General features: G+C 38.8%; 1 protein-coding gene across 2 annotated transcripts in view; it reads right to left on the bottom strand.

The window, feature by feature from the left end:
* The window catches only part of LOC127619901 (rho family-interacting cell polarization regulator 2-like), a 93,602-nt gene that overhangs the window by 30,028 nt on the left and 35,764 nt on the right, over nt 1-27,810 (bottom strand). For both annotated transcript variants that reach the window (XM_052092931.1, XM_052092932.1), the window contains exons 2-10: nt 24,027-24,147; nt 21,738-21,893; nt 21,474-21,552; nt 19,539-19,562; nt 19,231-19,284; nt 4,621-4,770; nt 4,396-4,459; nt 1,418-1,461; nt 89-214 (exon numbers count right to left, since the gene is read on the bottom strand). In XM_052092931.1, coding sequence (XP_051948891.1) covers nt 89-214; nt 1,418-1,461; nt 4,396-4,459; nt 4,621-4,770; nt 19,231-19,284; nt 19,539-19,562; nt 21,474-21,552; nt 21,738-21,893; nt 24,027-24,147 — 818 coding nt within the window. The remainder of the gene's footprint in view (nt 1-88; nt 215-1,417; nt 1,462-4,395; nt 4,460-4,620; nt 4,771-19,230; nt 19,285-19,538; nt 19,563-21,473; nt 21,553-21,737; nt 21,894-24,026; nt 24,148-27,810) is intronic.

The following is a 27,810-nucleotide window of genomic DNA, read 5'->3' as shown; positions in this document are numbered from 1 at the left end:
AAGGGACCAAGTGTGAATGTTCAGAAAAAGTAGCATTGGAACTCATTTGTGTAAGTAGACACTGTGTGGTGACTGAACTCCAGCCCACCTTGATGTTGATGAGGTCTGTAATGAGGGGCATAAAGATCATCTCCTCTCCATCCCAACTCTGTTTGGAGTTTGCTTCGATCCTCCCCTTCAGTTTCCATCTTTGTCTGCCGTATCTCATGAAAATCTGCAAGGAAGAGAAAAATAAAGAGAGAGGGAGAAAGTGTGTTTTAGGCAGGGAAATATTACAGAGTTAGAAAAAACAAAAACGAAAACAAACATAACAAACTCAATTATTGTGTCACAGCAGAGAAAGAGGGAGTTTTCAGATTTGGTTTGATACAGACTTACAAAATCTATCTAATGGGGCTTTTCTACTGCACGGTATAACTCGATTTGACTCGACTCTGCTCGCTTTTTGGGGGTTTTCCACTGTGGATAGTACCTGGTACCTGATACTTTTTTTAGTACCACCTCGGTCGAGGTTCCAAGCGAGTCTAGCCGATACTAAATGTGATGTCAAAACCCTGCAGATCACTGATTGTCAGAGAGAATAGTCACTACCAGCGTCACTGGATTTGCAACACGGGACATCAACACGCTAGTTTTAAAATGAGCAACAGCGACAGCAGTATCATTTGTTCACGCGAATTTCAAATTGTGTAAAGAAATGGCTGTGTGAAAAACCATGCCGTGGTCAATAAACGAGGTGCAGACGTTCCTCTCGTTAACGACGAACGAAACAACAAAGTCTCTCAAGAAGTGTCTCATCTGTTGGCCGCACACGGCTACCACCGGACCTACCAGCAGTGTAGGGAAAAGTAAAAAAAACTTAAAAGTGTCTACAGAACCATCAAGGAAAAGTGGAAGTGGTTCAACCAAATGGACGCTATCTAAACCCGGCGAGCAATGGGAGGGAGAGTGCCCTGGACTGGCATTAATTCACGATGGAGGATGGTATGTTTTGTTACGTTATCTCTATACTCTGCTTGAAAGCTTCACTTTATTTAGTTGACCAGCTACTGGAAGCTTGCTTCTAAAACAACCAGGCCAATTTAACTGTTACACTTGTGTAAAATCACCATGGAATAGAGACGGCACAACTATGACTCTAATCAGACTATATTCCCACCCATGTTGAAGCAGCACTAGTGGAAAAGCAAGCTTAGAAAATTAAAAACGAGTCGAGTCGAACCGTAACGTGCAGTGGAAAAGTGCCATAATTGGTTTAGGTGGGTGTACACACTTGCGGAAGAGAAAATGTTGCTATTTTTCACATACTTGGCGGGCAATTACTGCAAGAATTAATTTATGTGGTTGAAGAGCGTTGCATTAATTTAATTTTTTTTCAATATATTGAAAAAAAAAAAAGACTTTCCAAACAACTCACCTCATATTGATCACCGGGACAAAGCCTGGCAAAGCCAGCCAATCCTGAGATGGGATTCACAGGGGGAAAAGATGGTGTTTGTTAATTAAATACAATTCAAATGTTTCATAGTTTTAACTAGGGCTGTAGATTTAATTAGTTAATTGAATGTGATTAATTATATGAAAATTAACGCAATTAACCATGCCCCCAACCTGTATGTACATTTAGTAAAAAGGAATGCTCCTACTATCAGCAGGATTCAAACTTGATGCACCACCTTGATACAGTATCATTATCATTACCATGAATTTTGTCATAGGACGTTTCTGGTTATGATGTTTATTCACCAACAAAAACAAAACCAGGCCATATAATCTGTGAAATTACTGGAACAGACTAAAGCTGTTAAATTATACAGGGGGCCTTTTAAATGTTTCAAATGTTTACATGCATAATTTTTACTATTTACAAGTATTTAAATTGATATGTGGAACCAGTGGAAAAAAGGTACTATCTCTTTAAGACTTCTGGCTGTTCTGCGTTTAGTTTTGTTAGTGCATATTAATTTTAAAAATAAAATTTTGTTGATTTGATGAAAATCTGACCATGAAGAACAGAAAGGATATTAAAAGAGACATTATTAGTAGCTTTGTTTCCATCAACGTTTTTTTTTTATGCGCATTTTGGCATATTGAATAAAAACTGCTGGATGGAAACACCAAGATGCAAATAAAATCTCCAAAATGAGCATAAAAATGTATACAGTTGTTTGACGTGAATACATTTTTTATTTGAGAAGATGAGATGCACATAAACAATGATGGAAAAATTTTTACAGAATAAACTCCTACAGAATTTATGACTGGACAAACCAGCCAATCCTCATATCTGAAATGTTGCTCTGGTCATCCTGAAATAACAGTGTCCTGAAAACCCAAAGCCTGCATAGACTTTGCAGAGCAAATAAGTCGAATACAAACTTGAACTGTGCCAAAGAGCAGGTTTATTGACATAAGGATGGATGAAAGCACACAGACCTGTGTCACGCTGTCGCTCCCAGACACGAGACATTTTTCTACAGTGTTTTATCTGTGTTCTAAACTGCAAGTATTTTAGTAATAAAAGAGTCACAGTGGCTACAATTTCTCCAGAATGACAGCTTTGTTCTTTTGAACACATGGGATGGAACCGTGGCTTTATTTGCTCATTGTTTTTGCGATTTTATGGTTTTTCGCATAAAATACATTTGCAACTTGGATGGAAACATAGCTAATGACAACTGGATTTATGGATCTAATCTTTGAACACCCATTAAACGAAACAAGTCAAACCAAACTCTCAAAATGCAGTGAAAGGATCTCGATGCTAAACTTTGCATATTAAAAGATTTATTGTGGGATTTTAAGAATATATATTGAAATCTTTGGGAAATCTATATTTTTATGCTTCATTATTATTTTAATTTTAAATCATATAGATTAAACAGGGCAAAATCCAATTCTTTTTTGCATACTCCCGGTTGCGACTCACTGGTCTAAATACTTCACTTGTTTGTTGTCACAATATACACTCACCTAAAGGATTATTAGGAACACCATACTAATACTGTGTTTGACCCCCTTTCGCCTTCAGAACTGCCTTAATTCTACGTGGCATTGATTCAACAAGGTGCTGAAAGCATTCTTTAGAAATGTTGGCCCATATTGATAGGATAGCATCTTGCAGTTGATGGAGATTTGTGGGATGCACATCCAGGGCACGAAGCTCCCGTTCCACCACATCCCAAAGATGCTCTATTGGGTTGAGATCTGGTGACTGTGGGGGCCATTTTAGTACAGTGAACTCATTGTCATGTTCAAGAAACCAATTTGAAATGATTCGAGCTTTGTGACATGGTGCATTATCCTGCTGGAAGTAGCCATCAGAGGATGGGTACATGGTGGCCATAAAGGGATGGACATGGTCAGAAACAATGCTCAGGTAGGCCGTGGCATTTAAACGATGCCCAATTGGCACTAAGGGGCCTAAAGTGTGCCAAGAAAACATCCCCCACACCATTACACCACCACCACCAGCCTGCACAGTGGTAACAAGGCATGATGGATCCATGTTCTCATTCGGTTTACGCCAAATTCTGACTCTACCATCTGAATGTCTCAACAGAAATCGAGACTCATCAGACCAGGCAACATTTTTCCAGTCTTCAACTGTCCAATTTTGGTGAGCTCTTGCAAATTGTAGCCTCTTTTTCCTATTTGTAGTGGAGATGAGTGGTACCCGGTGGGGTCTTCTGCTGTTGTAGTCCATCCGCCTCAAGGTTGTGCGTGTTGTGGCTTCACAAATGCTTTGCTGCATACCTCGGCTGTAACGAGTGGTTATTTCAGGCAAAGTTGCTCTTCTATCAGCTTGAATCAGTCATTTTTGCCCACAGGACTGCCACATACTGGATGTTTTTCCCTTTTCACACCATTCTTTGTAAACCCTAGAAATGGTTGTGCGTGAAAATCCCAGTAACTGAGCAGATTGTGAAATACTCAGACCGGCCCGTCTGGCACCAACAACCATGCCACGCTCAAAATGGCTTAAATCGCCTTTCTTTCCCATTCTGACATTCAGTTTGGAGTTCAGGAGATTGTCTTGACCAGGACCACACCCCTAAATGCATTGAAGCAACTGCCATGTGATTGGTTGATTAGATAATTGCATTAATGAGAAATTGCACAGGTGTTCCTAATAATCCTTTAGGTGAGTGTATGTATATGATGTAATGTATTTAAATAGATTATAATATTATCTTTATTATTATTTTTAATATTATATTCTGAATTAACTTTATTTGCGAGCCTTTCGCAGTAAATATTGATATTTGATTAATTTGATTATTTAATCAGTACATCATTTAATTCATTCCATTAAGAATTTGAATTGATTGACAGCCCTAGCATTTACACAACTGGACCAAACCTTATAACAAAGAGGATTCAGAAACCCAGTACCTTTCATTTTGATATGAAACTCTCCCAGCAGGTTCTCCAGCTCACCCTCAAAAGTGCTCATGTTCTGAGAAGGGAACAGACATTCATAAGCTAAATAAACATAACTTCATCTTAAAAATCTGAAGACATGAGGACAATCCCAGGAATTCAGAAGATATATTCATATTCTGCTACTGTGTGAATGTAGCCAAAAAGAAACTTGTATGTTGACAGATGATGGTGTACCTCTGTATACTCTTTATATCTGCGGTTGACCTCGGACAGGCTCTCACGTGTGCCTCTAGTGGAGGGTGAAGCAGTGAATGCCTGTTTCATCTTACTGGCCCCATCACGTAACCGGCTTTGAATACAAAACCCCTCATACAGCTCATCAACCTGTGAAAACATCAATACACACACACACACACACACACACACACACACACACACACACACAATATTGGCACAGGGAACTATATTACACAAAAGCAGTACTGCTCATGTATACACATGGCAACGATGAATAAAGATTGCATAAATGCTACTTTTGAAGTCTAAAGTGCTGGCATACATTATTACAGAACTCTGGGTTGCCCCATTCAGCACAGAAACACAACATTTATAATGTACTGTAACATTCAGCAGTACAATGGAGCAGAATACTGTACAGAGTGTTGAGAAATGAATTTGAACACTTCAAAAGCGAATGCACAATGATGTGGCTCAACGGCCCTCAGGACAAGTGCTTATGCCATACTTCTGTGATGGACGAGCGGATCATGGAAATGCACATTTAGCACATTCACAACTCACTGAACACTGGGCGGCACAAATTAGCTATGCAAATCCTATCAATGGTGGAGACAGAAAGAGAGACAGAGAGAGAGAGAGAGAGAGAGACACCTCTCCAACCAAAAACAACACAATTATTGTGATGCACTCAGGGATTATAAAAATACAATACGCCACAAAAAGCAACAACATCTAAACCACATTCTTAATGAAAATGAAGACTCAATTAATGATAATCAGTTCTGGATCCACCTGAATAAACAGCACATCCAGGTCATAGCCATACATAATGGAGAATAATGGAAAGGCTATTTTAAAAACTTTTTCAAAAGAAATATCTCCAGAAAATCTCACACCAGAAAAAACATGCAAAATAAGCAGTCAATTGAAATCTACAATAAAAAAATAACTAAATCCCTTTAGACACCCACAAAGGCATGTGGTTTAGACAACATAAGAACAGAAATGCTGAAGCACAGTCCAGCAGTAATGCAGGAGACCTTGTTAAAACTATTGAATCTGGTTCAGCAAACTGGCTACTTTCTTTATACCAGGAGTAATGGCTTAATACATGCATTATATAAGAGTGGAGACAAATTCGACCCCAATAACTACCGATGCATTTGTGTTAACAGTAATCTGAGGAAGACTTTCTGCTGTATCCTAAACGCCTGGATACAGGCCTTCCTTACCAAGCACAATGTATTAGAGTAAGAATCAGATTGAATCCCTACCAAACCACCGCACCATCGACCACATTCACACGCTACACACAATAGTCAACCAGCAAGTTCATCAAAATAGCAAAGGCAAAATTTATGCATTTTGCTGATTTAAAAAAAAGCATCTGATTCCATTTGGCATGATGGACTATATTATAAAATTCTACTGTAAAATGCACAACACTATCAAATCTATGTATTCAGACAACAGCTGCATTTTGAGTCAAACTCTGTTCAACTTTTACATTAATGAGTTAGCAGTGCTACTGGAACAATCTGCAACACCCGGTCTTACTCTAAATCATTCTGAAGTTAAATTTGTTCTCTATGCAGATGATCTGGTGCTGCTGTCAGCTACTGCAAAAGGGCTACAGCAGCACCTGGACCTGCTGGAGAACTACTGTCAGAACTGGGCCCTGACAGTCAATTTAAAAAAAAATGTATATATAAAATTATGATCTTCCAGAAAATAGCCAGATTACAGGAAACCAGATACACATTCACTAAATTGAACACTGCAATAGAACACACCCTACACAATGACTACCTCGGTCTAAAAAACTGTGCTTCAGGGGGTTTTGGGCTGGCAGTGAGTGCACTAAAAGAGAAAGCTAGAAGAGCATTCTATGCTATTAATGGCAAATTTACCCAAATAGACATTCCTGTAACAATTTGGTGTAAAATCTTTGATAGTATTATTATGCCTATTGCTCTGTATGGAAGTGATGTTTGGGGTGCACTCTGTCTGGCAGATTACTCAAGATGGGACAAACACCCCATAGAAGCCCAGCATGCAGAATTCTGTTGAAACATTCTAAGAGTTCAGAGAAGAACACCTGCTAATGCACGCATAACTAGGCAGATACCCCTAATTATACATATTGAAAAATGATCCCTCAAATTCTGGACACACCTACATTCCAATTCCCATAACACACCGAATGCAACATGAAGTCCTTAAAGCCCAAGAATTGAAGCCTTAAACCAGTCCCCTTTGTAAGCCGACTCTGAAACTCACAAACCCACTAACAAAAAAAAAAAAAACAGTTTCAGACCAGCACTGCCGAACAAAACCAAATCAGAATAAACCAAATCATAAAAGAAAGCAAAAAAGTCATATTTGGAAAATTGGGAAAATTAAAGTAAAAACCAAACCAAACTGGAATGTTATCAGGCCCTAAACAGAAATAATTATCTCTACACTGTAAGAGATCCAAAACAGAAACGGATCCTCACCAAATACAGACTCAGTGATCACAGTCTGGCCACAGATAAAGTGAGACACAGACAAACATGTGAGAAGACACAGACTGAATCAATTACAAGAGATATTGGTCTGAATCATAGACTGAAAAACTCACTTCTTTACTGAATCAGTTTAGGACCCGTTCAAAACTAATGCATTCTTGTGCTAAAAAAACCCCCCAGTTTAAATACTTTTTAACTTGTCATCTAAAACCATGGCGCGAAATGCTGAAAAAACTGCAAGATGCGACAGAAATTATTTTCAATAAGAAACCTTTTTAAAAAATGTGCTTAGGGGGAGAGGGTGAGAAATGGAACAATCTAACCCAATTTGTGTGTGTGTGGATTGGGTGTATTATCTGTTTATATGATGGATGTGAATGTGTGTATTATGATCTGTGGGGGTGGTTCATGATAAATGGCAGATAATGTGTGTGTGTGTGTGTGTGTGTGTGTGTATACACACTTAGCAATAGTTTGGGGTCAAATCTGTTCCCTAAAGTGAGCTAAATCTGACAAAAGTGTGGACATCCTAAATTAGAAAATCAATTGGAAAATATTTAATAAATAAAGCAAATACTTTTACTCTTAAAACGTATAGGAGTACGGTTAGACCATGTTCACTAATCCTAAAAGTCTGAAAACTCAGCTGTCAGTTTACTAATGTTATCATTTCCAAAGTAAGCATTTATGGAGAGTTTTTCAGTGGAGAAAAACGTCATTATATTGTGAATGAGAAGCATAAATGTAGCAAAATCAAGCACTAAAAAGAATTAGTGTGGATGTGGCCTTATACTCTAGAGTACAACAGCATTTTAGTGCCATGTTAAAAAAAAAAAAAAAGAAAATCTAATATTTCAGGAATAAAATATAAACATTACGAGATTAAATTCTTTAGATTAAAAATTTTATTTGATTAATTGTGCATTCAAACATTAATTTTCATTCCAAATATGTAAAATTCCTTGAAATTTAAAATTGTATAGCTAATGCCAGATTTTCTGATTTCATCCGTGTTTTCCACATCGCAGAAATCAAATGACCCTACACGTGGCAGCCGCGGAATATGCGGACTCCGATCATTTAATTATTATAAACAAATTCACATCCCGAGGTGTAAAGGCCACATAACCATGCTACCACCTTGGGTTGTGAATTCACTAAAAAAACAACAAATTTGCAGTTAGTTCATTGTCATTGTCTAAAATTTAATTTACAACTCAAATGTTTTTGTAGTTAGCATAACAGCAATGTTGGAACAAAAAATCCTATTTTGTACTATATCAATACTTAACCAATTTAGCTGGAGCAAAGCAGAGATTATAGCAGATGAGCAGAGAATTTATGTGACAGGGCTTTGTTCATTATGGTCAACTGCTGATGTTGTTTCCCAATGCACAGCCTCCGGCAATGAATTGTGTATTTGCCAGCTATCCTGAGTCCTGATTGTTTTTTAACATGTAACAAAATTATTGTAGCGACACAGTCAATCAGAGTTATTATAATAAAATATTTTCCAGGACCATACATTTTTTTCCAGGACATTTTTCAAAAAATATTCTATGACTGGAAAACTGCATTGCACAATTCCAGGTTTTCCCAGTTATCCAGGACGCATGGGAACCCTGACAAAGTCATAATATTTTGAGATTAAAGTCAAAATGACAAGAATTAATAGAATTATGAGACAGAAGTCATAGTATTAAGAGATTAAAGAAGTCATCTTTGTAAATTAAAAAATCTTAATGTTTAGGGAATAATCTCATTATTGGCCTTTTACAAGAATAAAGCCATACATTTTTGAGAATAAAGTCGCAATATTTTGAGATTAAAGTAGTAATATCTTGAGAATAAAAATCAAAATTATGAGAATTTATAAAATTATGTAATTTAAGTCATAGCAGTACAAGATTAAAGTAGAAATATTAGTCATATTGTTATGAGAATTAGGTAGTTGATTACAGTATTTAATTCCAATTAGCTTTTCTTTAAAAAAAAAATAGAAGACTAGGTATTTTCAAATTTGTACTTTTGTAAATGTAAGTGTGTGTGTGGTTTAGTAGGCACCTGCCTACAGGGTGTCGTGACATGTCTAGTGCAGCTTGCTAGTGAGCTATTGCATGTAGGGATGCCTGCAATTCCTCTAACTTAGCTCCTGCCACTGGCCACACCAGCCAGGTTCAGGAAGCAGAGTGTGTAAGTCTTCCTTGGTCAGTATATAGCCTCTCCCTCACCAAGACTCCTACTAGGCCTCCTTGTGGCAAGCCATGGTAATTGGAGTTTTGTGACCTCAGGCTGAATTAGTAGGTGGTCTCGGAGCAACAGTGGTTCCTAGAGGTGTTTCACCAATCACTGTCCCACTGCCACATGGGTAAACCAGGTAATGGTGTGTTGGCTAGGGGAGCAAACCCTTATCACAAACCTAGATTTAGGGACATCCACAGGCGGGATCCAACGGACCGGGTTTTCGGTGATATCCTGCAGCTCTGACCAGATGAAGGTTGTCGTGAGTTTCTCATGCCACTGGAGTCTGTCTGGCGGAGTGAAGATGGTGTGAGTATGGACTGTGCACCCAAACTCACACTTTAATCATTTCCTCATGCAAGCTTCTTGCTTCAAGCCCCTTCAAGACCTGTGGTAACATGGAATGGTGGGTACAGGCCAAGGATGTGAATGGGAGTGCCTAGCCAACATGCGATAGTGAAGTGATGGTCGTTGAGATGCAAGATGGAGCAGTGTGTCTCTTCGGCAGCTTCCATTATGACTGAACAGCTTCCACACTGCTCACCCCTGGCGGGGAAGGACCAAGAAAAGGTGGTTTAAAAATTATCTGCTTCATTAACTCCGGACGACGAACTGCAGTCATCGGAGCATTCCACCCTGCGGTCAAAAAAGAAAAATAGGAAAAGATACACTCACATGAACATCGCTGCTTGGAATGTCCAAACTCTTCTGGGCATGGCAGAAAAATCTGAGAGGCCCTGCAGAAAAACAGCTCTTGTGGCTCTCGAATTGAGGAAATACAATATTGATAAAGCTGTCTTCAGTAAAACCAGGCTACATAGAGAGGGCTCCTGGACTGAAGTGTGTGCGGGTTATAACTTCATCTGGAAAGGGGTGCCTCCATGGAGTGGGCTTCGCCATAAAAACGCACTTACTGAAGAACATCCCTGAATCTCCCATTGCCATCAATGAGAGATTAATGATATGGGGTATTCCTCTAACTAAGGGCTGCTTTGCTACCATAATCAGTGCCTATGCACCAACTCTGGATGCAGAACAGGATGTTAAATAGACTTTTACAGGTCTCTTGACTGCATTATACAGAAAACCACAACTGCAGACAAGCTCATTATCATGGGAGATTTCAATGCCAGAGTAGGGACTGACTACCATATCTGGAACAAAGTCCTGGGCCAGCATGGAGTGTGGAAAATTAATAGCAATGGCTTCTGACTACTCTCCTTAGGTTCAGAGCACCAACTGGCAATCACTAACACCTTCTTCCAGATGACGAACAAGCTGAAATCCACCTGGAAACACCCCCGTTCAAAGCATTGGCATCTGTTGGACTATATCATTATTCGTCAAAAAGAAAGACGTGACACACTTATTGAGTCATGCATGGAGCTGAGTGCTGGACCGATCACCGGATGGTCAGATCAAAGCTCTATATGGATATTCAACCCTATCTTTGTAGAAAAGCTCCAAACAAACGGTTCAACTGCCCTGCCCTTATAAACCTCTACATTAAGGACAACTTCAGGTGTCTTCTCGCCAACAAGCTGGATGAAGTTACAGAGTATTGTACAAACTGGCCAACCCTAAGCTCTGCCATTCACAGTGTAGACTCAGAAGCTCTCGGCTTCTCTAAGAAGCATCATAAGGACTGATTTGACAACAACTGTCCCACTATTCACCCACTTTTACAAATAAAACACCAGGCCCATAACAATATCCTGTCTAACCCTGAATTACCCACACTAAAATCTGCTTTTGCTGAGCCGAGAGCTGAGAGCCAGAGGGTTCTCAGAGAGATGAAAGACAACTGATGGATGAACAAACCAAGGGAAATAAAAGGACTAGCAGATTGCAACAACATACAGGGCTTCTATGATGCCATCAAAACCCTGTATGGTCCTAGAAAACACACTGTTGATCCACTTTACACAGCAGATGGCAGAAGCATGATCTTCATCATATGGCAGCTACAGGAGAAAAGTAGAGAGCATCACCGCAACCCTTTACAAGGCCTTTATTAACCTCTCAAATGCATTTGACACCATCAACCGTGAGATGCTCTGGAAATATCTTTTGCAACTTGGAGTGCCACCCAAGTTTCTTTCCATCTTTCGCCAATTATATGAAGGCAAGCCAGAGTAATTGCCGGAGGCCTCCAATCAGAGCCTTTTGCCGTAGAAGTTGTTGTCAAGCAGGGCTATGTCTTGGCTCCTGTTCTATTCAACCCCCTGCTGTCAGCCATCACACACCTACTCCATCTCGCCGTTGGAAACACGGAGGGTGTTCATATCCAATACCGCCTAGATGAAAATCTCTTCAATGTCCGATGGCTCCAGGCTCACACTAAGACACTGACATGGCAGATATGCAAACTGCAATACACAGATGACTGTGCTGTCGTAGCTCACACACCACAATTAAAGCAGCACGCTCTCAACATAATCTCCAGCATTTATCAGTCCTTTGGCCTCCAGATCAACATTCAGATCAACATTCAGAAGACAGAAGTTGTTGTACAGCCCACAGGATACACCTCCACCCTTCCAACTTTCCTTATCGATGGTGTTCCACTAAAAGTGGTGGACAGGTTTACCTACCTTGGTTCCACACGCTCCTCAGATTGCTCTCTTTCTCATTAAATAAACAACAGCATCAATAAAGCTTTCACAGCCTTTGGGTGCTTATGTGTGAGACTCTTTGAGAACAAAAAACCTGAGAATAGCCACCAAGGTTGCTGTTTACAATGCGGTATGTGTTTCCAACATCCTTTATGGGGCAGAGACATGCACCCTGTACAGACGATACATTACACTTTTGGAGGGCTTCCATGTGCGATGTCTCCAAAAAATACTCTCTTGGGAGGATCGGACGCCCCAGACAGAGATCCTTGCTAAAACTAACTCCCTCTGTATTGAAACAATGCTGACCAAGCGTTATCTACATTGGCTTGTGCATGTCACCTGCATGCCAGATCCTCGCTTACCACAGCAAGCCCTCTAAGGTTAAAATCCCTGCAAGAAATTGTGCTGCTGGTGGGCAGTAGAGGTGCTTTAAGGACTGTACCAAAATCATTCTAAAATGCTGTGGTATTGATCCCACTCATGTTGAGACCCTGGTTCGTGACAGACCAGCCTGGTGAGCCTCCTGTGCCAAAGGGATTGAAGAACTGCATCACAACATTCAGCAGTTGCAGAACAAAAAACATGATCAGCTGTGCTTCAGCATCAGGGCTCTCCTGCCCAATTTGCAATAGAGTGTGTGGCTCTAGGATCGGCCTCCACAGACACATGAATGGGCACCAGTGTCAACCTACTGTAGCTGACAACTTTACCCAAATACCCTCACTCCTTTGAAGAAAGCATCATCATCGACCACGACTGACAAGCAAGTATGTGTGTGTGAAGAGAGTGTCTGGACAGTGGTCCTGCGGGTTTAATTACATTGGGAGGAAAGACCCCACCCAAGTCTAGAGATCTTTTACCACACACATGCACACATTCACCAATCGCAACCCTGTTATGATACAACAGCTGATTGTTATTTGGCTCCATTAAATTCTCTTGTCTGACTCCTCTTATCTGCAATAGCAGCTAAGCAGCATGGGAAATGAATCACCATGACCGCCCCAAGCCTGCTCCATTCTGTCAGATGAGTGCGGTCTGATGCATGACTTTTTATAAGCTGCATTTGGACAATAAATAAGCCCTAGGAAAAACACATTTTCACTAAGCTCTAGCTATCAGTCCAGTGTCTGCATTTAAAGGGCTCATTTCATACATATTTTTATGATTTTTTTGTTGTTGTTGCTGGGTTCACTTACAATGTTAGCCATTTTGTTTAGTTTGTCTTGACAATTTACCATTTTATCTTTGATTCATAAGTGAGTTGCACACCGGACGAGAACTGCGACACGTGCATGAAGTCACAGGTAGGACAAGGTAGGGTATCACACATAGAATATGCCAGTCGAGGTTTCTGCACTTAAAGAATGTGATCTTGATGAGTTTGTAAGCTGGTAAAAGATTAGAAATGGTAATGTTTATTATGCAATTTCTCTATATGTAGCCTTGAATAGGCTTTATTTAAGCTCTCAAACCACAAAAACACATACTTGTTACTGAAAATACATTGTGTAGGCTATATGAAAGTTACATATTCACAATGCATCTTCTACCCATGGCTAAAGTAAATAATCTATGTCCCATGATAACGATTTGGGTCAAATTAAATGGAAAACTTTTAAGGAAAAGACCCCGATGTTGTAGCAGGGCTTCATCAATGGACGCCGTACGGCAGTGTGCCCATGTGCGTACATTCATTGAAAACAATGGTTTTGAATTTTAGGTAAATTTCAAGAATGCAATATAATTACTCATAATCAGTAGGTGACATATAAATATGTTAATGTTGAGGGGTTTCTGATGTCAGAAAACCAAGGATTTCTAAACAAGCCCTTTAAAATTTCTACATTTTTCTAATGTATAAATGTGTTGTGTTATCCACAGGGCACTCACACAATGTTCCTCAGACCAATCCTCAACGTCTTCCCAAATTTACCAATTAAATGAATGGAATGAGTCCAAACAGGAGTGACTCATGACTAACAGGATAATGGGCCACTCAGGTTAGCCATTGGTGTCAGCATGGGGTTTGTCAGAGCTTTGTGTTTGTTTGAACCAAATTCTTTGAGCTTTTTTTTATACAGACACAGCAGATAAAAAGCACTGAGCCATTACAATCCACTTTTCATAAGCTGACACTGTGCCAGACTTGTACCGCCTCAGTTAAATATTCATGTGCATTCAATGGCTGATATCTATCTCATCTGCTGCACCCACAGCAACTATTCTCATAGGCAAAGCTTAGGGTGACAGAAACAGACAACCCTGCAATGACTGATCAGAATGTCCATTTCTACTGGTGAAAATACTATGACCTCAAGAAGTATTTGGACACTTCAGCCACACCTGTATGGATTTTATTACCGGTACATAGATTTAAAAATACCAATACCATTTGGAGCCCATGTAGACTGACAGAGAGGCTGGCAAACCAGTCAAGATGTTAGCTTCTCCATCCTTAGTAGAAAATATGGAGTGGTGGTGGCGTAGTGGACTAAAGCACAAAACTGGTGATCAGAAGGTCGCTGGTTCGATCCCCACAGCCACCACCATTGTGTCCTTGAGCAAGACACTTAATCCAGGTTGCTCTGGGGGGGATTGTCCCTGTAATAAGTGCACTGTAAGTTGCTTTGAACAAAAGCATCAGCCAAAAAAAAAATATATATATAGCTGAAGTCATGGGGAAAGTGCAGGAATTGAGGAAGAAATGTATATGACACTATATTAATGTTGTGTTTGGGGCATACTGAATGACATACACCCAAATACACATTCCTGCAAACAGTCATTCCCGCTGGGAGTGTTTTTGATCTACTTTTAGTTGAAAGTAGAGGTCCAAGGCCCGACTCAACCAACCCGTGCATACTTGTGAACAGCTGTTTGGCAGCACTCTGTCCATCGCAAGTGTGGGGGTTTAGATTAGACCTACTGAGTCAAATAACAAGCCAAGAGTATGCAGCTGGCCCATATATTAAAAAACAACAGAAGACGCTGCAAATGCACACATACATGGCATATTAGTGGTGCGTTCTAAGCATGCATCACTAGTATTATTGCTCATACTTAGGGACAGGGATTAAAAAAAACCCTTGTCACTCACCATTAGTGGAACAGACATGAATTCACGAAAACAGGAACATGCATAGTGTTCACGGTTTTCCCTTTACCATATACTGTACTGAAGGCTCAGTGAGTAATCAGCTTTCTCCACGGCAACATAATTTGCCTGTGAAGCTTGTGTAAATAAGAAACATGGGCTCTGAGAAAGATTTCGCAATTTTATTTTCTGTTGCTTCGGTTTATCTCAAGATATTCCAGAGTTGCTGCTGTGTTGTTTCCTTAACTTTCTATCGTGGCCATCATTGGAACTGCGCTGCAATAGTGAGCTTTCCCTTTTATGTAAAACTCCAAGATTCCCCCATTGTACTTGAGCGCATATACGTGAATGTGAGGGACAGTTGATATTTCTCCACTGTGTATAAATGAGTATATCTTATAGAGTACGTGATTTTCCCACTTCCAAAAATATTGAATTCTTTACGTTGTGTAGACTCGTTGATATGATTTAAGGGTCTATCATATGACAGATAGTTATCTGGTCTGTCCCATACACATGCGCACTCTTCAAAAACCTGTGAGAAAACCATAGCCACATAAGCCGTGTTTCTCTAGGAGAAACCTGGGTGTGTTAAACCGCTCTTATTAATCCCTTAAACGATGTAAAGGAAACAGCGTTCTCATTTACATGACGTTTCAGAACTCCTTTTCTGCAAAAACCCTGGAATAAATTGTAAACACACTTGAACGGAGTCAATAATACCTCAAATCATGCGGCTTATTGAGAAGTGGGGTCCCAGTACATTTCTTAGGGCTCAGATGTTTTTTGCCTGATAGATAATAAGAGGGCAAAAATATCCCATAGACTTACATTGAAGAATGGGACCCCAAACCATACAATATCTAAGAACCAGAATATCATAAGATAGCCTTTTTGGGCCAGTGAGCAACCACCAGAACTCCTTAGCAATCCCCTGCAAAGCCACAAGCAACCAGCTAAAACACTCTTAGCATTTTGGCAACAAACAAGACTCATATTTACTGCATGATGGGGACATTTTAAAAAGACCACTAAATAATCTGGCTGTTGAAAAATCCTCTTAAGTTATGGGCATTTATCAGCTGTGATCAGAGGATTTAGCCCCTCTACTGTAAATGCAAGGGGGCAACAGCCGATTAAACAGATTTAAACCTCCAGTTCACCCAAATTTCTATGGAGACTAAAGCCAGATCAAAGAGCAAGGGGTAGAGGAGAAAAAATGCCCACTTCTGACAATGACAGCACAGATATCGGACTGTAGGCTGAGGCCTACGAGTCAATATTTCTATAGGTGTTTGTTTAGTCTCCCATAAGGTCATAAATTCAGATTGAGTGTTTGTTGGGTTAGATTGAATTCTTAAAATATTGCCCTTCCTCTGAGAAGACACCTGCTCAACATGCTGCAAAACTTCCTGTTGGCACTGCTCAACTTCCTGTGGGAAGAAGGGTCACCTAGGGTTGTGATGACAAGGTTGTCAAAAGAGAAAGCCACAGCTGAGAGTCTGTAGCCCAGACAATGCCAATATATAGCGATTCATAAAACAATGACCGAATCTTTGACATTGGTTTTCCTATACCCATCACTGGCCACTTTATCAACAGCACTTACAGGCATCAATGTGCTCAGATATCATTGTTCTTAGAGCTGACTGTGTTGAACAGATATTATGAAACATACATTAACAGTATCAGGGAGTAAAAATGACTGGGTTTCATTCCTGTATTCAGTACCTTCATTCTTCTAGCCATTAACAACAACACAAACAAGGGTGGCAAACAACTCTGAGGACTTTGTTGTGTATAAAGGGTTGCTCAGAGCAGAATATAATGAGATAATTGATGAGGATGGAAGTCTGCTTAACGTTTAACATTGGAATTAGCATTGTTTTTGCTTTGGCGTTAGCTTTAAGTGCAAGCGATTGTTAATGAACTTCTTTAATTGGCAAAGAAGGCAGATTTTAATAAGAAATTAACTTACATTCAGGGCTGTTTCTTACCAAACCGTTTATGCCACTTCTGGGTTCTTTTTAACCTTTAAACTGAGCCACTGAAAACTGCCATTGTATTGAAATTAGTGAACAGGACATCCTTAAAAATCTGTTATTTTGTGCTCCGCAAAAGAAAGAAAGTCATATGGGTTTGGATTTGACATGAGGGTGAACTATTCCTTTAACATTAACTTTTCATCTTTCTCACGGTTTCATCGAAACCATAAATAAAATGCTTTGCCCCTTCCTAATTAGTCATGCTCACGCTCATTAACACCTTGGATTTAGCCATCAGAGATTTGCTTGTCACTCAAGAGGATTGCTTTGACCAAGATCCGGTACCAATCATAAACAGAGTAAAGCACAGGGGGAAACAAAACACTCCTCCCAATGACAGCAAGTCTGACACAAAATGTTATTTATAACTGCAAAGACTGTAAACAGAAAAATAATGATTTGATTGCCTCTCTGAGATCTGTATGCTACGAGACAGTTCAAAATGTTTCTGTGGACTGGGTGAATGTGGGGCTAATTTCAAGTGTGTATGGCTAATTTGAGCTATGAATTGACCTTCAACAGCCTCAAAGCTGCCATCGTCATGTTGCCATGGCTACTTTGAGACTAGATGTGCTGCCGAGTTGCCAATCAGCATTGTAGTTTGTTGCAGACACCCACCTGTATGCCACTAAAACACACTGCAGAGGAAAAGGACACAGCAGGACTCCAAAGAGTAGAGAATGCCAGACCAGGGGACTTGAAATGAGTCAGAACATTTATTGGAAACACAGAGTGCCCCTGTCCTTAGAAAACACTAACCCTCTCACCAAAGCACACTTTAAAAGCAATTTCAAAGAGTGAAAAGTCTTACCTTTTCTAATCTATAAAAATAAACTAATTTATATGCCATGGCTCCAAACAACATGTACTCTTGCATGAATGATGAACGCATGAAAAATGCATGAATGTCATTGCATTATATAGAAAATATCAAAGCAAGGTCATTTTACTGGATGTATGAAGTTGATGCCCTCAATTTCACACAGCTGCTCTTGCAGAGAAAAACACAGGTGTAGTTCATCACATTAATGTTCCTCTATAACTAGACAAACAAAAAGTGACTTGTGTTTGTATTACTTTAGAACAGTATGTCTAATTGCTAGAGCTGGGGAGTAACGGAATACATGTAAAAGAATTATGTATTTAAAATACTAAATATAAGTAACTTTATTCCACTACAGTTACAATTTAAATCATTGGTAATCAGAATACAGTTATATTCAAAAAGTACTTTGATTACTGAAGAGATTACTTTGCATTTTATTGTCATTTGTTTAATATTTAGTCAGGTGGAAAAAAGTATCCATATGAATGATGCGATCTGAGGAGATTTTGAACAGCGCTGAAACACTTTCTTATGATTTTTTTGTGAGCGCTTTCACACGGTTGTGAGTAAAAGGTGGATATGACATCATTAAGTAACTTTCCCTTGGGAGCTTAACAGAGTAGCTACATCGTTTTTACACCTTAACAAAAAACTGTTATAAACGCTTTGAAAGATGAAATATAAATCCAATAAATACACGATTACATGACTTGGCAATGTTTTGTATGCGGTTAGGGTATTGCTAACCAATGTAGCCTTTAACGTCATATTAAAAGCAACAAATAATATCTTTTCTGCCTCATTCTATGAAGATAATTCACATATGATCAGAAAAGGATGTTGTTGTGCACACTCTGTGTGGTTTTGAAGTTTGGAGCCCCAAAATAGTTAACCTTGTGTTAATTGTAAAATTTACTTTTAGCTTTATGCTAAGCTGAAATGACATTTCTTGCCTTTACATGCATCTGTTACCAGGCATGATTATATTTTAAAATATTGCTATGCAGTAAAAATATTAAAAAAATCCTTAAAACAACAAAAAATTACTGTAGTAGCAAAACTTCATAAGACTTTTTTTGGTGAGCGTTATGCTTGAAAAAGTGTTTGTGCTATCGTCCTTTAATATAAAGTCACTTGGTTTGATATCTTTTATTTAATGCAATAATATTCCTACCTTTTTAAGTGTGGCTTTAATGTCAAAATACTTTTGGGGGCCAATGTAATACATACATATACATAAAAGAAAAATACGTAAATCACTCTTCACCTTACTCATGTGGAACTCCAGTCGTCGCATGTATCTCTCTATAGTCTTAATTTGCTGTTGGAAAGAAGACAAAAAAGATGAAAATGAAAATACAAATGCGTTATTCACACAGGGATCAATCAGGGACTGACACCAGCAGAAATCAGAATGTCGCAATAACGGATCACTGCTGCAGGAATGCAGCACATAATTAATGCAAAGCTGCTTATTTGTCCTAGTGCACATTTCTGATTTCAAAGTTCTAAAACAGGTTAAGACAGGTTAAATTAGATGGGATAAGAAGGCCTTAGTGTGTTTAGGGACCCTACCTTGTCCAGATCATACAGCACACCCTGAAGAAGAAAATAGATACATAAAATCAGTGGAAATGCAAGGAAATACCATTTTATAATTTTATAAAACAACTCTGCTGAAACAACTGGCTTATTTTGTGTTTTGGATGTTGGTCCCCTGCATGTGTTACCAACCGTCACTTATAATACAGAGTTGACCTGTAGTTAAGAGAACAAAACTGTGTTTCATATTGAATCCATATGTATTTTAGTGTCTTATACCCAAACAGCTGAGTATGCTGAATCAGTTTTACATAAAAGTTTCAATGTTAAAAATTACAAATTGCAATATCAAATCAAGAAAGATTTTTTTTTTTTTTTGCCATTGGCTGGCTGTTGCTATATCAACTAAATGTTATCACTTAATTCTGTCAACTTTACACTGTGACAGTGTAGCATTTAATTTTTGTTTACAATGTGGTCAATTGTCACCTGCCACAAATGGTTTACTTAAATGTCAAATGGAAAAACTGGTATAAAGAATAGGAGAGAGTCCCTTATTTTCCATAACTAAAAAATTAGAGTGTCCCTCATTATACTCTGAGGAAGATGGCAACCCTATGTGCTAGTGTCCCCATTAGGCTTATTAGCTAGCTTAAGACTTCCTTGGTTAACCAGCTTCACAGGGGGATCATGCTGGTTGACCAGCTAGAGTACAATCAAACTAGCACTAACCAGCATAGAAAATAGACAACACAGAAATGAACACTGGTCTAAGCTGTTCTTTTCAGCAGAGCATATCCATCTTATTCCTGAACATAGAAGATTCATACCGGAGTCCTGTTTTCATTTTCCGATCTCTCAGTCTAATTTCACTCGCATCTACATATTTTCTTAAAAGATATTTAAATGTTTAGCGTATTAAATTTGAATAAATGGCCATAAAGGCATGTGGCTCTATAGTGTCAATACATACAGTCACGATGGATGCAACGTAAACCCTAATGTTGTCATTACTGGAAAAATAATATTGTCTAAATTAGGTAAACATTAAAGTTTTGGGCTCAATACTTAAATAGCTCTGTTCATTGTACTTATTTTTCTTAAAAAAACATGGACTTAAAGAAAACATATGGGGCATTTAACTAGTTGTCATTAAGAATTCATAGAGGTTTTAGCTCATTTGTAGTATTATTTATGTTGATTTGTTGCAAATAATTGTTTCGTGTGATGCCACCATTAGGGTGATTGTGTCCCCTTTAGTCAAGTTGGGCCCTTTTAACACTATTTCAGTTCTCCTTGTGCATGTGCAACTAAGGTGCATCTATGCATTTCTGTGGAGAAATACGTTTATTTAATGACTGACTTACAATCACTTAGAATCTTCTTTATTTAAGCTGTGTTATTGTATGACCTAAATTTGAGTCCATTCAAATAAAATTATTAAGTAGAAACAACATTTAAATAGCAAATATGAGTAAAGCTCTTGCATCTTGTTACCTTAACTTAAATAGTTAAGTTAATTTTATATGATTACCAAGTTAATGAACTTAGTTTTGGAAACATCATAACTCAATTCAATTGAGTGAACAAGTATACTCAATCAATTGAGTACAGTCAACTTATTAGTGTTTTCAGTTTGTCTTTTGACAGTGCCTCACCCATCAACATATAAAGAATAGGTAGATGACACCAAGCAATGGCCAGTGGTTAATTACCTTAATGTCTTAAACTACTTCTAGATGACAGCTAACAACTGCACCAGTTGAGTCTGAACTAATTTTTACTCCAAATAACACTTAAATTGGATGTTGTTCTCCATCTTGATTGCTCGTTTCAGTAGTTTTACATTGAGACCGGAAACAGAAAACAGTCTAGCAGCAATCAGAATCATCATAGCAGTGCCCAGTGGTTGGTCAGGAAAACTGTGGATAATGGTAATGCTGGTGAAGATGTCATATCTTGTCTCACCAGTCTGGAGTTTCTCTTCATGTCCTTCATGAGGGAAGTGAGTTTATCCAGCTCTGTTTGATGCACCTCCAGATACTCACTGACAGAGAGAAAACATGAAAAATGTCAGTGCTGTCTGAACAATGACTGAACACAAAGATTTTATAACTGTAGCCTGAACAACAGTGATTCATCCAAAATGTGTGCATGACTGCGTGGGGAGGTGAGAGTGAAGATCTATGGAGAAAAGTCCAGATGGAGAAATGTGAGTCAGAGGAGACTCACTCCAGGCCTTGTTTGAGGGCTCCGTAAACTTCTTCCACTCTTTTGGGCTGCGGCTCTCGTGAGCTGCTGCTGGACTTGTGCCCGGACAGATGGGGCTTCCTTGGCTTTGAGATTGGCTTCTTCTGCACTGCTGAGTTCCCCATGAAGGAGTTACACCTGGAAACACATAAATGTAAGCAATCCATTTACTTCAATGTATTCCCTTGGAAACTCTATATACAGTACTTGTCAAAGGTTTGGACACACTTGACTGAATTTGTTTCTCATGTCTCATAAAAACCTTTTGATTGATGCTTAAATGATTGATATTAATTTTGTAGAAAACAAAATTAATTTAATCAAGAAGCTAACATCGCGGGGCCTGGGTAGCGCAGCGAGTATTGATGCTGACTACCACCCCTGGAGTCTTTATTGAAAACATGGATTTGTTCATCTTTAAAAAGCTAAAATGTGACAAAAATTATGAAGAATTAATTAACATTTTCTTAATATACCTAGTTAGAAGGGACCTTGTATAATTAATAGCATTAGTTGAGAGATAAATTATTTCATATATAAGCAAAAGGGACATTATAACTTAAATATACCCATATTAATCTATATTTAATCGAATTGAAGAGCTTGTGAATTGGAATCGAATCCAGAGATCTGTATTAATACCCAGCACACACACTAGAGTTAAAAGAACCAATCACCTTAGATCTAGATAGAGATCTGTTTACTCGACAACGTGCATGCGCGTTAACTGACGAAGTTGTATTTGAGCCACAGAACCAAAATGTATTATACCATTGCTGTCAGATTTAATAGCTGATTTTAAAAATGAAATTTCAACATAATCTTGTTTTAGAGATTGATGTCTATCCTCATTTAAGTAGACAGAAGCTGTATTTGCATGACTGAAAATAGCTGCCCAGGGGTTTTATGAATATGGCCACCAAGTGACTTGCCTTAAAGGGACTTTAGGTTTATTACTATACAAGATGCTGTCGGCTAGTAGTCTATGTTGGCATTTTAGTGCCCTTAATGCTTGTCTATGCACTATGCATGCAAATAATTGAATGAAGTTGCTAAAGCTTCAATGATTCTTATCATAATATCAGTTAAAACCACAAAAAGTCAGATAGGGATGGAGCTTGCTGTGCTCCATTCTACCTCAATGCTTCTTGACATTTAAGTCAGAAGGCAGGGTGCTTATTAGCCTAGTTCTGATGTGACAGTGCTCCTACTTCTAATAATATCCCGCATTCCTGTTTCTTAATGACACAATGGCAGTTGGTTACTTGACATGTCTGAACGTGTTGCATGCACGCACATGCAGGCAGGCAAACAGAGCATTGGAAATTCTGCTGCAGTAAATCTAGGCCATTGTGTAGAATTAGCACATGTTGTTGCCTAAGGGTCATCCACTCACGATGCACTCCGTCATGCTGAGATAAGCCAGCGTGCTCTCCACAAACACACACACACACACACACACACACACACACACACACATGTTGGTGCGGTTATCCTTATGAGGACTCGCAATAGACATAATGATTTTTATACTGTACGATTTTTATACCCTCAAAAAAACATTGTTTAGTATGTTTTGTAAGCTAGGAATTATGGGGACACTATAAATGTCCTAGTAAACCACATTTATAGCATAATACCCTTGTAACTACCAGTTTGTAACCAAATAAATGTCCTCGTAAACCACCCAAATCTGCCCACACGCACGCACGTGCACACACACATACTCTGAATGCTATTACTGCCACCACTGTTTCTCCATTCCCAGAGATGTGTTAGTGAGAATTATTTGCTTGTATTTCCAAAGAGCAACTTTAGTAACCAATGGGCATAACAGTATCTCTTTAAATAGAAACCAAGGCAAAATTAAGCTAAAAAGGGGCTTTGCCTCCAGTCACCAAAGTTGCTAGTTGCATTTCTGAGCAAATGCCCAGAAATGGTAGTAAGAATTGAACATGATACATTATCCAGCAAATTGCCAAAAGCTCTTCCTGAGGTTGACTACATAATTCCCAGTTGTTTTTAAAGCATCTAGTCACCCAAAGCTGGAGCTTTCAACTTTCTCGTGGGCTTAAATCGGTGAAAATGACAGTTTATAAAGAGTTGTCTGATTTTATGCATGGTTACAAACAAATGTGTAAATGTCTAATATTTTGTGTGAATATTTATTTTTATTTTAAGAGATGTTTTATTTTCATTCAGAGGATCATCATCTAGTCAACTGGAGAGGGATCCAAGTGTTTAATCCTCTGATAAGACAAGTGACCTCACCGTGAGCGTCGCTCCTGCAGCGTGCTGAATCCAGCGAATGACTGGCTCCTGATGATGCCATTGGGCCCTCCAGGAGAGTGAGTGCCAGCAGCCATGATGTCTGGGAAGCGGGACGACACTCCTGCAAGAAAACAGAGAGAATTCTGGATAAGAGAGGGGCCACTGGTACTGATAAGGAGGAAGGATTTCATGTGTAGGGTGATGAGGGGTTGGGAATGACTGAATGCATTTGGTTAAATTCAAACTTTAAACCAGTAGTCCATTTAAATGGCTACCAATACACTGTTGTATTAAAGAGAACAATGCAAAAATGGTGGGTGTGCTGTATGATGTGAACAAATTCTTAAATTTTTTGAACAAGCATGTCATTTTGAAAGATATAGGCTACATTCCAATTTGCATACTATCCATATACTTTATTGAATTAGGACATTAGGGTTTTATCCTATTTATTACATCCAAAATTAGGATAAGGACATTGCAAATGGTGTTTTTTAAATAGTGTGCCAAAATGACCCAGATACTTAACATTATTTCCATTGGATTTTCAAAGTATGAATCTGTGCATGCTTTTTTGGCTAATAATTTCCATAACCATCAACACACTATGGAAGAGTTTGTGATGGTTCCCTTTCAGTTGTCTACAAAATTATAATAATAATATGAGGACTGTGAGGCAAAAGCTGTATCAGTCATTTTTAAATGTGATAAAAAGTAATAATGCATTTAAATGTAGTTAGCTGCTAACACTTACATGCAAACACAAACACTACACAACAAAGAGGTCTGTGGTATCAAAACTCTATTTTATGATGCAGTAGCATGTCCCAATATTGGCATACTGACTTGATACATTGTCTGAAATACTTTTCCATCACCAGCGAAGTACAAAGGCCTACTTTTAGTGTGTAGTGATTGGGAAGCAACCACTCAGTTCTAATATGAAGACAAGAATACAGACTGAGAAGACCCCATACGGTGCACATTTAGAGGGTTTTATAAACTGCTCAAAACCACCTGAGCCCACCACAGCTGAAGACGTTAGACACTGGAGGTGGTCTAATGGAGCACAGAAAGCCTAACGTCATCACTCAATTCAATCATGTGCATTCATCTAGGGAGGACATGAAAATCTCCCTCATACAGAAAGGTGAACCATCAAGATATTATCTCAACTCCTTTATAGCTGATCAACAACCTTCTATAATGCATCAGAGTAGAGCAGGATGAGGAGAGCAGAGGCAAATCCATGATCTGAGGGTAATGAAGCTATGAGATCAGTGATGTGAGAGACATACTCATTCTGACCCATGATCAGAGCATAATTCTGATAATACTCCCTTGCACTGAGATCTAGAGCATAAAAAGGGAAATATCTGGATTATGCTACAAACAGTAGAAGTGCCCACCAGGGCCGTTTTAAGACTTTCACAGCCTCACTAACAAGTAAAAATGTGTACCATGATTTTCTTGCGGGGTCCTAGGGTGTAGTTCTTCTGGAGAACCCAAAGTGTTCAATTCTGTTGACTTTTGAAGCAGCATTCTTTACATTTTCTTAAGTACTGCCCCCTTTACACCTTCCATTAGCAAGTGCCTTTCATGATTAGATCACAAAAGGATGGCACCTGACACCATCAAATGCCAAAAAATATACAAAAAAACAAAAACTGATTCTGACTTCATTTGACAAAGGTGTAAATGCTAATGCATTCTCATTATCTGCTTATAACTATGCAAGTACATACTGAGGTTGCGCTACAAACAATCATTATACTTTTCCAGAAATTATATAGTTTTTAGATCGATAATGAACAGGACTTGACAAAAAAAGAAAAAAAAAGAAAAGGCTAGTATGGAAGTAAATCAAGATTTAAAGAACAAAAAGCATGGACGTCTGACAAGCGCAAGTCCTTTTAAACATTTTTATCTATTCTATACAGCTAATTCGGTCACACACACACACACACAAATTCATTTGAAAAGTTTAAATTATTGCAACAATAAAAAACGTAAAGTTTAAATAAAAAACACATCAGACACTGTGGTCTTGCTATCTGATCACCTGATTTAATTAACATTATCCCACAAATCCACTGCACTTGTAATCTCTCATTTCTCTCCCCAAATCCTCACTCACGTCTCTCTCCTGGTCTGTTTTCATTAAGGAGCTTTAAATCTTTTTTTCTCCCCTTTTCTTCACATCTAAACCCTATAAGTGCGATTAGGATTTATCAGTAAAATTGGAAAACTTTACAGGAGCACAGCAAATTTTTATGGGTTTTGAGTCAAGCAACGCCTATGGTTCAAACATGGACTCTCTAAATAGTCTATATTTTCCAGATTGGAGGTGGTGTGCAGATATAACTGTCACATTAGGTCTGTGTTTGTGTAGCTCTCTGGTTACACACTGCATGCAGGGGTGATGTGTTGGGGAACCATACACCTCTGGGTCTTTGCTCAGAGCACAGTGCAATAGATACATCACTGCTTAGACATGAAAGCAATGGGGCTCTGGGATGGATCTTGTTTTGCAGAGGAAAGACAAAAGACCATTGTATGACGTGTGCCAGGCTTTTTATAGGCACTGGCTTTGACTCTCAAATGTGGACTTCAGTACTTCTCATTCTGATCATCTGACAAATATTTTGATCACTCAGACAACCAAGGTAATAAAAGACTGGAATAATATAAACCCAATCAGGGAAAAGTAAAAAAGCACTGAATGCGCAGTCCTATTTTTCTTACCTCACGTCTTTGAACATGCATGTGCCTGGAATTATTTGCACTAATTAGTGGGTCCACAGGGTGGCAACACTCACATTTGAGCCATTGCTGTCACGTAGAAGTGCTAGAAGAAAATGTAATCTGTGCTAAACTTAAGGAGATGAAGGCAAAAACAACAATAGTGGATGTGCAAGTAAAGAGAGCATATGTAAAAAGGTCTGGAGATCTCTGCAATTGTATTACTAGAGTCTGAAGGAATATAAAGACATCTATATAAGTCTAAAACCTTGAAGAGAAAGTACGGTGTCTCAAAGCAGTCTTAGCGTGCATGTGCCAACCGCCTGTGTATGCCCACAGTTACATAGAGTATACTTTAACAGGCTTGTGTTTGACTGTACGCAGATGCAGAGCATTCAGGTTAAAATAAGTAGTACTATGAATGCTGGCTGTCTGACTAACCTAACACACTGCAAAGAGTGAAATGGGTGCGTTGAACACAACATGGTGCCTTTCTTATTCAAAAATCCTGAGAGTATTTTTACAGAAGAGGAATCAATTTAGTCACTTTTCATGTAGTATGTGATTCAAATCAAACACATAACCTCAGGGTTTTGTACAAGCCATTTCCTTTCTGCACCTCAATCTTTGGAATACTTGTTGTTTTCACTCTGTTCCAGATTCTAGTGAGCTCCTCCCATAGGCAGCATTTTAAAGGGGTCATGAAATGGAGAATCAAATTTTCCTTGATATTTAGACATATAAGAGGAAACTGTACTATAAAAATATACTGTACATTTCAGAACTCAAAACTTCCTCCCCATTCTAAAAAGAGCATCGATAGTTACCACCCTGCTGAAACATCTCGTTTTGAAATCTGTGTGCTTGTGACTTGACGAGACATTGCTCATTTGTATTTACACATCCCACAACATGCATTATCAGACTCTTGACCCCACCCACTGGCACTCAGTTTGAGATAGCAGGCCTTGTATGGCTAACTATTTGTTTTGAATAATTTTTGTATATAAACACGCACTATATAGATGTCTTTGACCATCAT

The sequence above is a fragment of the Xyrauchen texanus genome, chromosome 26 (genome assembly GCF_025860055.1).
Source record: "Xyrauchen texanus isolate HMW12.3.18 chromosome 26, RBS_HiC_50CHRs, whole genome shotgun sequence".
In the NCBI taxonomy this organism is placed as follows: Eukaryota; Metazoa; Chordata; class Actinopteri; order Cypriniformes; family Catostomidae; genus Xyrauchen; species Xyrauchen texanus.
The sequence above is the reverse complement of the archived record's forward strand: the minus strand, read 5'-3'. Positions and strand labels throughout refer to the sequence as shown.